Source organism: Pundamilia nyererei, unplaced genomic scaffold, assembly GCF_000239375.1.
Source record: "Pundamilia nyererei isolate P.nyererei 1_Seehausen unplaced genomic scaffold, PunNye1.0 scaffold00074, whole genome shotgun sequence".
Classification (NCBI taxonomy): Eukaryota; Metazoa; Chordata; class Actinopteri; order Cichliformes; family Cichlidae; genus Pundamilia; species Pundamilia nyererei.
This window is the reverse complement of record NW_005187475.1, coordinates 1,638,623-1,652,457: the sequence shown is the minus strand read 5'-3', so window position 1 is coordinate 1,652,457 and position 13,835 is coordinate 1,638,623. Positions and strand designations below refer to the sequence as shown.

The window sequence follows — 13,835 nt, the reverse complement described above, 5'->3', positions numbered from 1 at the left end:
CCACTGTGAAAGATCTTGAAGGGGCTGGATTAAAGTTGGATGCACCTGATCAGGCTTTGTCTTGGCTCAAAATGTGATACTTAAAAAAAATTCCATCCACTGGAAATGCCTTTTGGTTAAACTGTCAGCAAGGAATTTGCATTTGCACTGTTAATTTTTTATATAACTTTAATGCACATAAAAAACAGCTGCTTGTTTAAGTGAAAATACATTGATTTTTTTTTTTTTGCACTAATAAAGTTCAGGAGTTGCAAAGTATTTTGTCTAGTGTCAATTATATCGTTATTGCAGATTTTCAAATGTATATCGTGATAAATATTTTTGGTCATATCGCCCTGCTCTACATCACAACATGTGAGAAGGTCACTGGGAATGAGGCATAAGCTTGTGATCACCACAAAAACCACTAGATGACAAAACAAGCACCCGATTCCAGTTTTTGTTCCCAGCACAAAGCAACACCCAACGTCATCTGAGTCAGGCCATAATCAGACCGTTAACCATACACGGCATAAAAGACGGACACAACATCAAGATCTGAAAAATCAGACTGCTGAAACCTGCACGCTTTTCAATAACCAGCAGGTGGAAACTCCTGTGGTTCCAACAGCACTTCAGGTTACATAGAAGTTTATAGGAAAAATAGCCCTCAGCTCCTCTTCTCTGTGACCTCAGTAACAGCATGTCAGGTTTCAAAACACTAAGATGGCATTGGCAATGATCAGCTCGGGGTTTCACAGCAGATACAGCCATCTTTTATTCAGCCAGTGGTCTTAACAAGACGTTACAGCTGTCTCACCTTGAATGTGTTCACTGTTACTCAGCTTTTATAATGTTAAAAACAGGCTGAAACAAGTAAACCCGCCCTTGTTGTGTCAGACTGTTTGTGGTACTGCTTGGTAAAACTGTACAACTACTTCTGCAGTGAGACAGATGCATACAGACAACTGGCTCATCTGATTCATTTTAGTCACACACTCCTGTTCCACAGCTCGCTGCACACAGTTTAACTAGCCCGTTAGTCATGTTGGCCGCATTCCCGTGAAGTGTTTATCGCCATGTTTTTGTTCCAAAGACATAAAGAAATAAATGCAAAATCAGTGTCAACGATTCATTCCATAACAATAAAAATGATACAGAGTTTGGATACTTTGTGTTGGTGTTTATTTGCCTCACCTCATCAATGTTGCGCAGCCATTTGCTGATGTTTTCGAAGCTCTTGGCGTTGGTGATGTCATAGACCAGCATGATGCCCATGGCTCCTCTGTAGTAGGAGGTGGTGATGGTGTGGAACCGTTCCTGCCCTGCTGTGTCCCTGCACAGAGAACATGTTTTTATTTGCATGCGTTTTCTTGGGTTTGAACTGCAGTGACCTGCATGAAAGGTGCTTCACAAATAAAATTTGACCAAAGAATTGCTTAAATTTCTTCATAATACGCTGAGATTTCACACATTTATCAGCTACAAATGCTTTGTTCAAAACAGAAGAGTAAATAAGCAAATAACTCTGAAGAGTCCAAACTCAGTGAAGACTCTTTCTTTGAGTTACTGTTAGACTGAGGAAGCTGATTTAAGAAAATCCCTCCAAATAAGATTAAAGACAATCAAGACATTTGTTAGTTAAGAGAAGCTGAACCCTAAGAGGAAGAGTGACACTTTGAGCGACTGATCCTTGGGCTTGTAATGTGGGGCTAAAATTCACCAACAATACAGTTCCAGAGGGAAGGTCCAAACATTTTTTTGATGAGAGGAAAAAAAAAAAAAAAAAAAGGTTGTATAACATTTGAAAAGTTTATTCATTGTTATGTCAATTTTGACCAAAACAGTAATTATGATTTTTTCAGTGACATCAGTCAGTCTGTTGTGGGAAGCATTGAGACCAGACTCTCCCTATGTATGTGTCTGTGAGAAGATTCTTAGTGATTAAGTTAAAATAATCAGCCATAAAGTTTGTAGATATGCCTACAATTTAGAACAGCAGCTATCTAAAATGTTGAATACCTCATTGCTGCCATACAAATATAAAGGTCCTAAATGCAAAACTGAAACAGTACGATCCAAACCATTGAGGTTACTGGATTATGAGCTAGACTAGGTTAAAAACATGACAGCAATTTAAACCAAGAAAGTGTGATGAAGAAGCAGCCTCTCATCTAGCAAACCATCTGCAACAGCTGTGTTTCATCAACATAAAAAGTTTTTCCACATCAGCCAGTAATATAAATTTCACTGTTTTAAGCTAAAGGAATATTTTAATGTATGTGTGCTGCTCAGCTCATAAACGCAGCAAAGTCAAACAATCAAGACAAGTGAGTATTTAAACATTTAGTTGAATACGATTTGAAGAAAGCCCCACATATAGAGTGATTAAAGATAATTAGCACTTTATTATGTAGCATTAAAAATGAATTTGTGCCACTTATTTATGTCAGTCTTCTTAACCGTAAAAACTTCATTATTTGTCCCAGTTACAGTTCAGTAGAAGGCGTGCCAGACATGTGAACCTGCTTATGTGAGGCTATTCTTTTGGTCACCAACAGAGGCTGACTTCGATGATAAAATATTTAGTTAATGCACACTTCAAACTCGACGCAGAGACAAAAAGAAAAAGAAGAAGAAGAAAAAAAGATACTGCTTTAAGGCCTACAGGAACAATGTTATTTAATTTTAACACTGCTTGGAAAAAAAACAAACTGCAAAGCTGTAGCAGGCGGGTTGACCCAGGTACAAATACATTTAAATCCACTGCAGGTTTCCTCGCATGTCTGCACTAGCATCAGCCTCAGCAGTCACTTCTTGCTTTCTGTGGAAACTCTGCCAACATCCATCTATCACCGCTGACAAGGGAAAGAGAGGAAGCCCAGGAGCACCAGGCACCAAAGCAAATCAGAGCTACACTTAAAGAGGGTGTTTAACTAGATACGAGTGTTAATCAAGACACAATATTTGTGTACAGCGCTTTGTGATTGCCTGTCTGCGAAAAGCGCTTAATAAATAAAGTTTACTTACTTACTTACAATGTGCTTGGACAGGATGAAGGGAAAATCTGATCTGAGCCCGAAATGCACGTGATCTGACACAAATTTTATGCATGTGCAAGTTATTAAAGTCTTGCAAGATATCTTTCATGACTTCATACTCACTCATCGCTATCCACTTATTAACAACCAAATACCAAAAAGTAAAATGATGCATTTTAATAATGAAAGACATATTTTTACTCTTCAATTGTCCGTCTATTGTCCTTTCTTTGTCCTTTCTTTGGGCAAAAGCTTTGCTCAAGAAATTAAAACATATCCTGACAATGAATAAAGTAATGTCTTCAACCACTGAGTTTAAGAATACGAAGTACGATCATTAATTTGACAGTAATCAGCTTCTTTATTAAATATTTGCCCACTATTGTTTGTCCCCTATTCAGTACTGCATTTATGGTTTCATTCAATTAGAGTTTCACCTTCCAGTGGCAAATCAAATTTCTCTGTACTACCTCAATAATTTGAGTTTTTTTTATTATAGTTTGTTTTTAATATTTCAGCTGTTTAACTTACATTTCCAGACAGTAGATTTCAACTTCCCAATTGCAAGATCCCAAGAACCTAAGCTGACAAGTTACTCAAAATAACGTTTTTGTCCATTGTGCTTGTTTTCTAGAGTAACAGTGGGTGTGGCTGTGCAGGTGTCCGTCTCTGAGATAACATGAAAAGATTATCTTTGAATGAACGGACTGTATTCAGAGAAGCGCAATATCTGTTACAGGTTCTGTATTGACCTGAAACTGTCTTCTTGTATTGTGCTACAATGTATTTGTACCTTTGTAGTTATCATGTTTTCTACTTCAGGTTATGCATCACAAAGCTCTGATTCATTTATTTTCAATGTTACTAAAAAAAATGTCCATATCGTTCACCATTATCAGTCACCTTTAAATAACAGGCTCTTTGTCATCTTGTAGCTTCAAACCAAACTGCTCATGTCTCATATCTTTTTATTCTGGTTACTATAGTTAATTTCTTCTTGAACTGTCATTCCTAAAAAAAAGACTGCCTCAACTGGACTACCAAAACCTTTAGTTGCAACTCTGTTCATTACAAAAGCACAAATAATGCCTTTCTCTTACATTAATCATTTTTTATCTTCATATCTTCATTACTTGAACTTGATTCTCCAACAACTTCAATTTGCAAATTAAGCTAATTATGGGATTTTTTTTTTTTTTAATTTCCAAGTCAGAAAAAGGATTCCACAGGAAAATTAACAGAACAGTATTTGTTTTTTTAACCAATCCCAAATGCTTTCATCCTATAGACTCATAAGAATTAGACCAAATACTATGGACAATCTGCTGTACAAATGCATTTTTTCTTTTAATTCATCCTGTTTCTCTCCGTAATACTTAGAGACAATTTGTAATTCAAATCTAATCAATTTTTGCCAAACTTAACCAATTTAAGGCTCCAAAATATGAAGATTTATGCATTCCTTGAGCATTTGGGCGTTACTCAATGGGCGCTACTCATGTGGGAAAAAAAAGAAAGAAGAAATAATTACTCATCTGGTACAGACAACGATGATCATTTCCTGTTCCTGCATATTTCAGTGCTTAAGGGAGGTATGTCAAACAGATGTTTCATTATGACATAATGATTCACAAAAGAGGCTACGCTGAAACACGATTCTCACAAGCTTGGTGTGTTTTTCGTATCTCCACAACACTGGCATGCAAACAAAAACTCACATCTATAACTGACTCACCAGATCTGTAGTTTTATCTTCTTTCCTTGTAATTCAACAGTTTTGATCTTGAAGTCTATTCCTGCAAAACAAAAAACAAACATGTCAGCTTAACCAATATCCATCAGTTGTAGAACATAAGCTGTCGTGAATAAGAAGAGAGATGAACGGCTCCAGCACTGTGACAAAGAGAAAGTGAAGGTCAGAAACAGATAAATCAACGGCAGCAGTTTAGCAACAACTGTAGCCATCATAGAAACAATAGCATTATCTCTTCCTGATTCTGCAGTGTCATTCTCAGCAGACAGCTGGAATCAGCAGCTGGGCAACAACGGGTGCACACAAACCAGGTCACTGAGGTCAAAATTATACTTGTTTTCAGACAGCTGTGAGTATTTTTTTAATATATATAACATACATATAGGTTGCACCTTGTAGTGCATTTGATCCTAACAAGGTTGAAAAATAAAGCTACTACAACTAAAGCGCACTAGACCATAAGAGCCAGTAAATACTGAACTTGTACTCTGGTGCACCCCAAAAAGGTTTCGGGCTTCCCCTCGAAGGACAGTCACCGGGGTTGTTTTTTTACATTTTGCATTATGAAATAGAAAAAAAAAGAAAAATTTCTATAAATTTATGATAAGTAAGCAAACACAGGCTCATCATACTGCTTTAACCATATGTGGAATAACTGTACTTACTGGTACTGTTTCTCATCTTAAAACATTATATTTTCTGTTTTGTTTGTTTAATTGTCACCTTTTGGCTACTATTACTACGGTAACACCTACAGGATATTTGCCATTCACCGTTAAAAACTAAAATATAAGATGAATGCACTGCTACCAAAGTCCATAGTTAAGTGAAAACTGAACCATATTTTTGCTTTGATTATCAAATTTACGTCACTTGAACCCAGGAGGACCCTCACATGCTCTCAGGCACTACTCTCACAACTGTAAAACTTCGGTGGTCTCAAATAAGATTTTTTCTTAAACTAGTGCTTTAAGTGTTTTTGTAATATCTGAGGTTTCAGCCTAAAGTTGTTTTTTTCCTTTTTGGTTGGAGATTGAACTCGGGGGAGAAGTTTTGTGGTGCTGCAGTGTGCAATCTTTCCAATGTCGATGTTTTCAAGATTTACAAATAACTGTCAAGCAGTGGAAAGTTACTGAAGCTTCTTTTTCACATTCAATGGAATTTGAATTTTATCATTTGGGAAAAAAGGGTGTAGAGCTACAGTTAAGGGTAGAGGGGTTACTTATTAAACAGGGGGCCAACTTCCCTCATGTTTTTCTTTCACTTAGTATAACCTATTTATGTCCTTTTAAATCTGTGCTACAACAAACAGCCAATGACTCATGATATTACAGTAACTGTTAAACCCCTCACCTGGGCATATGTAGGATTTCTGCATTTCAAAACTATAATGAACTAAATAAAAGTAGGGGATTTTTTTGACTCAAACCACTAACTTCTTTCTCTTTGAAAAAGCTAGAAAACATAAGAAGGCAATTCAACCATCAACTTCCCACTTGAAAGTAAAACACACTAGATTATTATCCTCTTATACTTTAAATGTGAAGGGTAGGTGACTCATCAGTTTCATTTTTAGCCAACAAGTGGCGTTTTCCTGCTAAACACCGAGCTGTCAGTTCTGCTCTTGGTCAGACGTTGTGGTTGGTTAAAAAGTCCAAGAAACAGCTGTGCTCTAGGTGGGGCAAGTTTATAGAATAATGAGGAAACTGCCTGCCAAAGCCTGAGTCACAAAATATTATGCACATCCCATGGAGAGAAAGATACAGTTGGACAGAAAGAAAAGCTAGGATTTAACGCTGGTAAAAGAGGGAGAGTTTTCTACACAACAAAAGTTAAGCTCTTGAAGTCAGCCTCAACAGGGATGACGTGTTACTATTGAGGAGAGTAAACGCAGAGGTTCACTCTTTTTACTCTGTGACGGGAAAAAAAAAGAGAAAGAAACAAGTTATGCGCATTGTGCAATCACGGATCATTTATCCAATCAGTGGAAAAACAGTTATACCCATCCCGTAAAGAATGACACTTTCCATGAGATGTGAATGTTGAGCTGGATGCAAGCAGTTTATAGTCGGCTTTCTTCTTAATACCAGAGGAACCATTCCTTCCACAAGTATGAAAGCCACTGTCTGCTTCTGCCAGTTTCCGTGCAAAATTCATTAAATGGAAAAAGATTTCAGTCGATACTATGCATATTCACTCACTTAATAAGTGTAATCTGTAAGGGAGAGGGGCTGAGAGACGGGCTGGAAGCAGGAATAAAAGATGGATGAGAGCAGGGTGGGGGGGGTGGGGGGGTTTCCAGAGGGGGTATTTTGAGAAACAGCTGTGAATCTGTGTCTCCAATGGTATGAGTCCTGTGTCACAGGAAGAACACATTCCTGTTTCATGTCCTGCTTCTGCCGTTGGGAGTTTTGTTCCTTTCAGCTTTTTAGTTTAGGTGTTTATTAACTAGTAAATCTGGCCCCCTTTTGTGGAGGATTTCCTAAATGTAACCGAGAGAAATTTTATGGCTTCTCTGGGATGTTATATATAAAGCTACTCTGGGAAAGCTTCTGTCAACCTCATGACAGAAGCATATCTTGTAAGCATTATCTCAAATGAAAGGCCATTTTATCTGTTGCTTAATGTAGTGATACGGTTTAAAAAATAAATAAATAAATAAACATCACTATTTTTCAAAGATTGCGAGAAATCAAATTCTAGTATTTAATTAGCCTGTTTCTTTGTGCTAATGAGATGTTGCACAGGTACAGTTAACACATGTAGCTTTCCAACCAAGCTTGCTAGGCATTAGCTGATATGTTAGGTAACTGAGCTATCAAACTAATTAACTCCTGGTTCTAAAAGAACAACATGGTGGCAGCCAAAACACTAACACAAAGCTTCAAAACACTAAGTCCAAAACTAGAGAGTAACATCCTGGTGACTAGATCCTTCAATAGTTTTTGACCACGGTCTGATAGGTTAAAAGCTGTGGATCTAATGTAAAGTTGTCTCCCACCAACCACTTAAACAACAAAAACAGAAGAATGCACTACTGACAACCACAGGTCAGGCTGGTAAAGTATGTGTGGCACAGTGAGAATAGATGATATTGTACAAGGAGAAAAAAAGGAAAAAAAAATGTGTAAAACTTCTTCAAGAATTGGGTGCGGTGCATAAGCCACCAGGTAAAGCTAGCATGTCAGGTCTGCCACAGTGGCACTGGTCCTGAGCAAGAGACTGACAGTTTCTAGTGAATACTGAAAAGTATTTCTGCTTGATAAGCTCATCCCCAACCTCAAACCACTCACAGTTGTGGCAGGGTTATCACATGCTAGTGGTTTCATTGGACCCCATTTTCATGTTCAAACCTAGCCTCTTGACTAGAGGCATGACAGTTCTGAAAATGAGACTGAAATCATATACAAACATCCACAATTTAATATTGTGGCTTTCTGTACTGTGATATCCATGTGAAACTGATAAAGCATACTAGTCTGGTGAAAGCAGTACCGATTGTTCAGGTGATGAGTGAATTGCAAATAACAGAGTCTAAATCGAATAATACAGTTTCATTTTTGTTCAAGTGATTGTGTTTTCCTTGTTGTTCATACCTTCCTTATAAAACCCGAGGCACAGACTGAACCATTGTTTTGGTTACACACCTACTCTTTAAACATTTGCAAGTCTTTGTTGGATTAGATATGTATAAATGTGCCTACATAGATATATATTCCAGAGACATTTATACTGCACAGTTTTGATGGATCACTGCAGACAAGACAAGATTTATGTATTTATTTATTTAAAAATAAAGGTATCCATCTACCATTGTCTTCTTTTAACTGTCTTAGCACTGATTTATCTTTTTCCCCCCCTTTTTTGTGTGCCTTTTTTTAAACACAAAACCCCCCACCTTTTTTTTTTCACTGTCTGGGTTTCTAAGCTTAAAAATACAGTATTTTTTACAGTATCCAGTATGTATTCAACCTTTACATACAAGTTATTGGTATCTTGTAATTATACGATTCGCTAGAACATTATTAACTGTACTAATTGAAATAATCTTAAAAGTATAGTTTTACAGATTTGCTTTGGTAACCATATACACCAATCTACGTACAGATTACGTGACTGGAGAAAGATGACATGTTCTACATACAATTTTTACAGCTTATCACATTGCACGCGGCTTTGTTTTGAATACAGATGTAGAACAAAGACAAGAGACGAGCCAGGAGCTTTCAAGTGCACGAACTATGCTGCAGTTTTATAGAGGACACTCTACAAAGGAGCCAGCAAAAAAATAACAACAACTTGAGATCATTTCTGTTCCTTGATTTCCAAGTATTTCTTCTTAGGTTTCAAGTTGACAGATCATAACAAACTGAACACTCTAAAACGATCACTTCCTAAACTAAACTGACCACAGTGAGTGTTGTCAACACTTTCTTTTCAAGCACTTGTGACTGATCACGTTGATACTTTAAATACCTTCATAACCAACATAGTTTGTTCCCACGTAACTACACAGAGAGGTTAAAGCTCCAGCAACACTTGCAATATACAGAACTACTTTATTATCTGACTGATGCATTTTGGCTTGTGAACTTAGACCTTCATGAGTGACAACACATTCTGACTTTTTGTTCTTATCCATGCACCTTAGAAGTAGGTGAAGCTGTGCCAGATAACGCTACTCTGTTTTTATGGACTACACAGAAACTGGGTATGTTTCGGGGTTTCCTGCCTCAAAAGGGACCTTTAGGGGCGATGACTACATCTGCACACAGTTAAAGCATCAAGTCTGTATTTACATTCCCATTTAGTTATGGCCATTTGATAAACAAATATGTATTTTATGCTTGAGTAAAAGAAACACCACATAAATAAACTGAACGGTACTTTCATTCCAACCCTGTTGATTTTTAGTCTGGATGATGATACCACATTTATTTTTAATTTGGAGGAAAATCCCCTGTGTTTACGGTGTGAATACCTCCAGCACCATTTTAACACATTATCCTCAGCTGCTTCACATGGAGGAGAGTACACAGAGTATATAGAATATATTTAACAAAGCAAATAAAGCACCTGTAGCTGATTTAAAAACATAAAAGTACTGACTTACAACCCATCTTGCCAGGAAAGCACGTAGGTCACTACCGATCTCTACGTGCTGAAGAACCTGTTAGTCTGGACCAATTTCCCCCTTCTTCCAACTAACACTACACATTTCTTCCCTTAAGTGACACAGATCTGATGTGGTGGCTTTGACTCAAATAAAACACATAGGCCTAAATCTAATTGACTGCATGCTGAGAAACAACATGGGGTGTAATAAAACAAACACCCTGCAAGTCAAAGCAAAACTAAAGGAATGACAAAAACAATAAAACGAGTACATGTGACATGAAGAGTTACAACAAAGTGACAGGTCAGTGCTCTAGCTGAACAAATCTAATCTAGCCTGGATGCCAGTGAGAATACATTTTCCCTTTCCAGTTGTGTGCTTTCGGCTATGTAGTGACAAAGAGCACGGCTTCAGAAGAAAGCTCAGTCCATGAATTGAGCACATAACACCAGCACATTGCAGTCAAGCAAAGCACGTTTTATATTACATTATTACTCATCACTAATCTTAAGCAAGAGGAGTAAATGGAGCCTTCACTTGGGTTATGCAGGGACTTGACATAGTTTGACACTTGACTCATGTGAGCGTGATGTTTGGCGCATGCGTGAATAGGACGGATGGGGAGGGGATGATGATGCCATCATGATGAATTGTTTAATGGTTCTCACTGGCGCACTTGAGCAAAGTAAATAAGTATACAGTATTTACTCAAGTACTTAGAATACAAACTATAAGCGCTTCTAATTTTAGAAAGAAAATGCAATTTTCAGCTGCTTTTATACAATTAGATTCACTATAGTCAAAGTTTTCACCTAAAAAGTTAATTTCTTACATCATATAATCAAGTTCCCAATGCTAGAATATCAAAGTCGCTTAAACAGCTTCACCTCCATTACTATTAGCGGTGACAACAATCTGAAGCATGAACCCTGTCCTTATCTTCAACGTCATGCTGCTCTGTTGTATCTTATTTACCCCTTGGGGATAAATAACGTCTTTCTGATTCTGATATCCATGAAACCATGAACCCGTGAATAATCACTCCTTCAACTTGTGATAATCAAGTAAAATTTTGCTTTTACAATCAAGTATTTTTTGTTGCTTCAAATCAAAACACTCATACAGTTGTTGCCTTTAACGTGTAATTCCTGACAAGGACTGTGCAATAAACCTATATAGGCTGATACTGAGAAGTAAACACCTGTCACTTAAATGCTCAGGCGATTTTTCTAGTGCAGCACGGCCCTGTGGTGCTACTAGCCTTGCTAGCTTCTTAGCCGCTGGGTCAAGTAAACTGACAGCAAATTTGGAGACTTAACGGGCTATAATTGTTGCTGCCCAGTTAAACCAAACCAAGATATAATGATAGCGTTTTGTTATTAACGTCGCAATCGTTTATGAGCAAGTGATGGTTTAGTAAGAGCTCATAAAGGCTGCGCAACTAGCTTTCCAGCTAACCTGTACAGGCCCTAGAGAGCTGCTGCATGCTCATAGCACACTAGCCGCCAACAAATCCGTCCTGCATACAACCTCCAGCTGCAGGGTAGAGGCAGGCGAGCCTCACAGCTGTCACACTACCTCCGGTGGATGCAAGAAGGGTCAACGAAATCACCTGTTAAAACGCCCGTGATCTTCTTACCTATGGTGGAGATGAAGGTTGTGTTGAAGGCGTCGTCAGAGAAGCGGAACAGCACACAGGTCTTCCCCACGCCCGAGTCGCCGATCAGAAGCAGCTTGAACAGCAAGTCGTACGTCTTCTTCGCCATTGAAGAATCAGTTTGTGTTCACCCCGATAGATACAAAAAACGATACCCTAGAGTACGCCTATGTGAAGTCTAAAGCCAGCTCCTTGGCCAACCTGACCAACAACTGTCCTCTTGGCTGTTAACAGTTAACAAACTGTGGATTTGTTGATTAGCTTTGGCAAGCTAGTTGGCTAAACACCACCCAAAATAATGTGCCTGTAGAGTCGTCCTAGAAGTTCTAGATTCCCAAACCCGACCGTGGTACCCCCCCTTACAGCATGAGAGCAAAAATAGAATCTCCTTCTGTGTGATACCTCTTTTTCACTCTTTCTTTTCTCCCACACAGTCGGGACAAAATGGCTCCTCTCTCGCACTCTACCCCGATTCACTCTTTCTTCAAACTAACGGCGAGCTAATTCAGATTCTCGGCACACCCCGTCATTCCAGAGCCCTGGGACAAGCTCGACCGAGAAGAAACTGGGAAAAATCAAGACATGAAAGTGCGCCGAATCTGCTGTCTGTTCCAAGTAATTTCACTTTTTTTTTCTGTAGAGATTAGACCGAAATACAGACGACCGCCGTCGCCTTCGAATGGGAGCCACCGCGGCGACACCCTAGACCTTTTGGCACGCCTACTCCCGCCCCTTCTGTCAAAATTCACGGCTCTGATTGGCCATTTCAGCTGTTGCTCCTTCAAGCGCCCTAATCTGAATGGCTATCCAAGCAGGCATTGTAGCGGTAAAAAGGGGGCGTGTCTTAGCCTGACAGAAAGGACAAATGTTACTCTGTAACATACGCTGACATTTAGGCTCAAAGCGCCGCTCATATCTCACTGTGAAATGCCGCTAGTGACCCAAAATGGCGACGAGTTTCATGCGGATCTCTAGTAGCCGGGGTGTTTCAGCTTTCATGGCAAGTTGGCAGTTGGTGCGGTGACTATCCCAGCTGTGAGTCAGGCAAAGTGATGTCATATATAAGTTCTTCTGTGCTTGTTACGGGCGTTTCCCACATCCTCTGCTCTGTGAAGTGCAAGGTCACTGATCCTCTAAAGTCTTGTAATAAGTATACACACCGAAAGACAGTCTGCATGTACACGTAACTGCTGTAGGGCCTTTTAGAGTTGGCTTTGTGTGTTTGTGAGAAAGGACAGGGACTCTTTCCTTCTTCCGCCTGTCAGAGTTGTTTGACTCTCAGACACTCCTTAGGAATGCTGAGTATGCCCTGCTTTCCACTGCCAAGTACAGACTTGATGCAAACTGAGGAAGAAAGATATGAAGAGAGAAAAAGAAGTCTGAGAAAAAGAAAGTTTGAACAGGGCTAAATAGTCTATACTGCCACTCCAGCAACTCTCCGTCTGCTACAGAGAGCTGTCACAATGCCACCAGAGTACTGAACAAACTGAAATATGACCACATTGTGGTGCTAGATGAAAAGCCAGGAGTTAAAAGTTCCTCGCCACATTGCAGTGGACCAAAGTCAACAAAGCTTCATCGGTCCCTTTACTTTTTATGAGCCAACCAACCACAGATCTTCCCCAGGCAAACACCCACGGGAAAGAAAAGAGTTATCCACTATATGGAAAATTAAGAAAAGACACACATGCTCAAACCTGCAGTCAATAAGTCACAAAGTGATTCATTAAAGTGATAAAGTATAGGGACTATAATGAAAGCTTATATACTTTAAGTGATCCAGTGAATACACACGTTGTTATGCTGTGTTTACTTAAATCCACGAATGCCTGCACAGTTACAGGATCCATGATTTTTCCTGTCCGGAAATGGGGAATCATTTATCTCATATTTTCTTTATGTGTCACTTGCTCAATTAGAACATTTTTTTAATCCTAAATGAATCACTGCATTCTTCCTCCACTGTTAGGAAATCTTTTCACTCTAATAAATCAACATAGAAATTCTTTCGGGGGGCCTTTGGGGTTTGCCTCGCAGGAACAGCAACTCTCAAATTTCTTCCTTCTGCCTGTGATTTAAAAAAAAAGAAAACGGTCCATTGGGGACGTATTTATTTTGTAGCTTATATGAAGAAGATATGCAAGCTGATTCGGGCCTCAAACTGTTTGACTTGGAGCACTTTGATTTTTTTGTGCACTGGGGCTGAAACAACTACTTGATTGACCTATTTTGGTCCAACAATAAACTTCAGAAAGCTCATTTATTTCAGTAGAAACCCATAAATTCTTG

General features: G+C 38.8%; 1 protein-coding gene across 1 annotated transcript in view; it reads right to left on the bottom strand.

Annotated features, from left to right (window-relative positions):
- Positions 1–12,292, bottom strand: part of rab10 (RAB10, member RAS oncogene family) — a 16,794-nt gene extending 4,502 nt beyond the window's left edge. Inside the window, exons 1-3 of the mRNA XM_005737250.1 lie at positions 11,529–12,292; positions 4,756–4,816; positions 1,177–1,315 (exon numbers count right to left, since the gene is read on the bottom strand). Of these exons, the coding sequence (XP_005737307.1) occupies positions 1,177–1,315; positions 4,756–4,816; positions 11,529–11,655 (327 nt within the window). The 5' untranslated portion in view covers positions 11,656–12,292. The remainder of the gene's footprint in view (positions 1–1,176; positions 1,316–4,755; positions 4,817–11,528) is intronic.
- Positions 12,293–13,835: the final 1,543 nt, after the last annotated feature.